General features: G+C 52.6%; 1 protein-coding gene across 1 annotated transcript; it reads left to right on the top strand.

Annotated features, from left to right (window-relative positions):
• Positions 1-1576: 1576 nt before the first annotated feature.
• On the top strand, positions 1577-3794 carry F2rl3 (F2R like thrombin or trypsin receptor 3). Its single transcript, XM_021219805.1, has 2 exons — positions 1577-1940; positions 2187-3794. The coding sequence occupies exons 1-2, from the start codon at positions 1829-1831 to the stop codon at positions 3263-3265; spliced, it is 1191 nt and encodes a 396-aa protein (XP_021075464.1). The 5' UTR covers positions 1577-1828; the 3' UTR covers positions 3266-3794.
• Positions 3795-4940: the final 1146 nt, after the last annotated feature.

Genomic DNA, 4940 nt, shown 5'->3' on the forward strand with positions numbered 1-4940 from the left:
CATTGAAACATAAAAAAAACAAAACAAAACATTGATTCTCCAAGAACCCTGTCATATAAATGTGAATTTTTCTAGGAAAACTGTGAAATCAAAAAAAAAAAAAAAAAATAGTTTATAAAAAAAAAAAAAAAAAAAAAAAAAAAAAAAGACTTGCTCACCACCTTATCTGAACACAGAGTCCCCAACTGAGCGGAGCCTGTAACAACTCCCCAAAGCATCTAGGGCACCGAAGCAGCTGAGGTCAGGCCACACCTGGAGGTTTGAGGGCCAGTGACTGGTGCCTCCAAGGGTCCCCACACTCACACACTTACACTGAATGCCTTACAGCAGGCATTCAGCGTCAGGTCTATGGAAGGGCATAGACCCCATGCTCACACAGGGGCTTCATTCCTGAATCTCACTTTACTCCTGGCAAGGAGCTGGGACAAGAGAGGCATCCAAATGGCAGGGTGGCCCCATCTTAGGGGTTCAGTTGCTGCAACAAAACGCTGTGGCCAAAAAGCAAGTTGAGAAGGAATAAGTTTATTTGGCTTACACTTTTATATCACTGTTCATTATTGAAGGAAATCAGAACAAGAACTCACACAGGGCAGGAACCTGGAGGCAGGAGCTGATGCAGAGGCCACAGCACAGAGGAGTGGGTTCTGCTTACTGGCCTGTTCCCCATGGCTTGCTCAGCCTGCTTTCTTATAGAAGCCAGGACCACCAGCCCAGGGATGGCACCATCCACAATACGGCTGTGCCCTCCCCCATTGATCACTAGTTGAGAAAATGCCTTACAGTTGACTCTCATGGATACATTTCCTCAACTGAGGCTCCTTCCTCTCTGATGACTCTAGTGTGTGTCAAGTTGATACACAAAACCAGCCAGCACATCCCCCAAGAGGACTTAGAAGACTCTGGACAACAGTAATTGTTGATATGGCTTTAGCTTTCAGTTACATCTGTCTGTCCGTCCATCTGGAGACAGGATCCCACCATGTAGTCCTGGCTGTCCTGGAACTTATTACATAGGCCAGGCTATCCTTGAACTCACAGAGATCTGCCTACCGTGGCTTCCTAGAGTGCTGGGATTAAAGGCTGTGCCACCATGCCCACCCTAATTTATGTGTATGTGTGCTTGTGTGTGTATTCAGATGCCAAGATGCACATACAGAAGCCAGAGGACGGAGCCAGAGAGTGGGAGTTCACCCTCTCCCTCCACCATGTGTGCCCTGCATATTGAATGCGGGCCATCAGGCTTGGTGGCAAGCACCTTCTTCACCTGCTGGCATCCTGTTGTCTCTTGTTGGTCTGCTTTAACAGGGCCAGGATACACTGGGATGAGCGATTGTCCTGCCAGCCACAGATAGGAAGTAGTGGGTGGCTTCTGGAAGGGTTAAGAATCCCACATGGTGATGACTTGGAGGAAGGCTGGATTGTTATCTAAACAGGAGCTGTGTGACTAGCCAGCAGGAAGTGGCCACTTGATCCACAGATGTTTCCTGGGCTGGGTGGGGTGGGGGATGTTGTGGAGATTTGGTAGGGGTGGGGGTAGGGCTGAAGCCTAGGACTCTTTTCTCCCATCCTTGGCCCAGTTCTTTGTGAGGCATTTTGGAGAGAGAGACCTAGGCAGGATACCCAGACCTCCTGAGTGTACACAGGGACCTTCGATGGGCTCCAGGGTGAGCAAGCAGATCCCAATGGGTCTATGGGGGTGGGAGCTCTGCTGTAGGATTATCTCCCCAAAGGTACAGTTGCTCTCCACCAGGGCTCCGGAAGCTGAGGGTGGGGTTGACAGGGCAGGAAGTCCCAGGCTGCAGCCCAGAAAGCTTCTGATCCTGGCAGCATGTGCTGGCCGCTGCTGTATCCTTTGGTGCTGGGGCTCAGCATCAGCCTGGCAGAGGGCAACCAGACCCCCAGCATCTACGATGATGTAGAGAGTACCAGGGGAAGCCATGGTGAGTGACTGTGTCCCTGAAAGGGGTGGATCAGAAATGGAGCTATTGCTGAGCCAGGCTTACAGTCTTAGGTCCCTAAACCCCATGCCTCTGGGGCTGGGTTGTATCCTTCCATTAACTGAGGGCTGGAGTGGGGTCACTGAGGCACCCACAATGCCCAAGACTCTCAAGGTTACTCTCCCTTCATCTTATGTCCCTAAAGTCATGGCAGGGCAGTGGTTGACTGATGTCCCCTCTCTTCCACAGAAGGCCCTCTGGGTCCCACAGTAGAACTCAAGGAATCGAAGTCCCCAGACCAGCCTCATCCACGAGGCTTCCCGGGCAAGTTCTGTGCCAACGACAGTGATACGCTGGAGCTCCCGGCCAGCTCTCAAGCACTGCTGCTGGGGTGGGTCCCCACGAGGCTGGTACCTGCCCTCTATGGGCTTGTGGTGGCCGTGGGGCTGCCTGCCAATGGGCTGGCGCTGTGGGTGCTGGCCACAAGGGTGCCACGCCTGCCATCCACCATTCTGCTCATGAACCTGGCAGTGGCTGACCTGCTTTTGGCCCTGGTGCTGCCACCACGACTGGCTTACCACCTGCGTGGCCAGCGCTGGCCGTTTGGGGAGACTGCCTGCCGGGTGGCCACAGCTGCCCTCTATGGCCACATGTATGGCTCAGTGTTGCTGTTGGCTGCAGTCAGCCTGGACAGATACCTGGCCCTGGTGCATCCTTTGCGGGCCCGTGCACTGCGCGGTCAACGCCTCACCGCTGGACTCTGTTTGGTGGCCTGGCTCTCTGCAGCCACCCTGGCCTTGCCTCTCACTCTGCATCGGCAGACCTTCCGATTAGCTGGCTCTGATCGCATGCTGTGTCACGATGCACTGCCCTTGGCTGAGCAGACCTCCCACTGGAGACGGGCCTTTACCTGCCTGGCTGTCCTGGGCTGCTTCGTGCCACTGCTGGCCATGGGCCTGTGCTATGGGGCCACCCTTCGTGCACTGGCGGCCAATGGCCAGCGCTACAGCCATGCACTCAGACTGACAGCCCTGGTACTGTTCTCGGCAGTGGCCTCTTTCACACCTAGCAATGTGCTGCTGGTGCTGCACTATTCAAACCCAAGCCCCGAGGCCTGGGGCAATCTCTATGGAGCCTATGTGCCCAGCCTGGCACTCAGCACCCTCAACAGCTGTGTAGACCCTTTCATCTACTACTATGTGTCCCACGAGTTTAGGGAGAAGGTACGGGCTATGTTGTGTCGCCAGCCGGAGGTCAGCAACTCCTCTCAGGCCTCCAGGGAGGCTGGAAGCCGAGGGACTGCCGTTTGCTCCTCTACGCTTCTGTGACTGGTAGCTGAGGTGGGAAGGGGGCATTCTGGCTTGACTGATCTCCCCTTAAACCACGTCCCTCTTGAACCCTCAGGACATGACCTTATTTGGATATGTGGTTGGTGCAACCTTCATTAGTGGAGAGGTCCACTGGAAACGCCTTTGTAAAAGGTCTGGGTACTACACATCTGTCACTCCAGCACTAGGGAGGTGGGGAAGAGGGTCAGGAGTTCAGGATTATTTCTGACTGTAGTGAATTTGAAGCTAGGCTGGGCTATGTGAGAGTCCAGAGGCAGAAAGGAGTTATGAGGATGCTGAGAAACCAGAATTGAGTTTCCCTTTTAGAGCTTCAGAGGATCCAGCCCTAGACACCCTGATTTTGTCAAGGTGCCCCTTAGAACTTCAAACCTTTGTGCTTAGCATGTGTCTGCACAGTGTAGATGTGTCTGCACATATACATTGTATGTGCCTGCGGTTACACAGAGAGGCCAAAGGATGATGGGTGTCTACCTCAATTCCTTCTCTACCTTTAAATTAAAAAAAAAACCACTATTTTGTGTGTGTGTGTGTGTGTGTGTGTGTGTGTGTGTGTGTGTGTATTCTGCCTGCATGTGTGCCTGGTGCCCACAAAGGTCATAACAGGGTCAGATCTCCTGGAACTGGAGTTATAGCTAGTTGTGAGGTATCATTTGGATGCTGGAGATGGAACCCCAGTTCTCAACAAGAACAGCAGATGCTCTTAACTGCTGAGCCTTCTCAGTGGGCTTTCACCCCACAAGATTAGATTTCTCAGCAGATTGAAACTCATTGCCTGTGGCTAGGCTGGTCTGCCAGCAAGTTCCCTGCATCTTCTTCCCATGTATGCCACACCTGCTTTTACATGGTTCTGGTCCTCATGCATGCACAGCAGGTACTACCCACTGAGCCACCTTGCCTTCTTTCTATGCTTACTTTTTAAAGGCACATGGGTCCTTCACACCACTCTACTATTTGTCCTAAGATGCTGTAAGGAGAGAATGAGGATTCCTAGGCCCACCTGGCTTCTTAGCTCTGTTCTTGGGGTCCCCGCACTTAACAAATCTTTCAGGGTTTAGCAAGATGGCTCAGTGGAGTAAAGGCTATGGACCTGAGTTTGATTGCCTGGATTCACATGGTAGGGGAGAACCCACTCTAGCAACTTGACCTGTGACCACACATGTGCTGTGGCACGCATGACAATCCCTTATGTCCAAGATTAATATCTTGTCTTCACCCAACCCTAAAGGTGAGCTGCAGGAGGACTACTGGTGCCTCAGGGGGCAGGCCACTGTGCCATTGTGTTGTCTGCAGCCAGGTCCTGCATGAGAGAAAACTGGCCCTCTATTGCATTATTTGCAGAAGGCTGAAAACTGCAGGGCGTGTGGAGATCAGCTTGCACTTACTGGTGACCTAGTGGTCTTTACAGCAGCAGGCATAGGACCTCTTCCAGGATAACAGGACTGGGTTCCACCTGTGTGGATGACCGACTTCCCAGGGTGTGGCAGTCTTGCATCTTGGCCTTTCAAGTATGTGGCATCTATGAAGAGTATCCTCAGATCTGCTAGAAGGACAGCATCTTCCAGATGCCAGGAGATATGGATGTGGGTGAGGGGTCTGCAAGTGGTCCAGCCCATAGCATTGTGCTGTGGTGCAGTGTGAGCAGGCCACACGCCAA

This window comes from Mus pahari, chromosome 19, assembly GCF_900095145.1.
Source record: "Mus pahari chromosome 19, PAHARI_EIJ_v1.1, whole genome shotgun sequence".
NCBI classification, from domain to species: domain Eukaryota; kingdom Metazoa; phylum Chordata; class Mammalia; order Rodentia; family Muridae; genus Mus; species Mus pahari.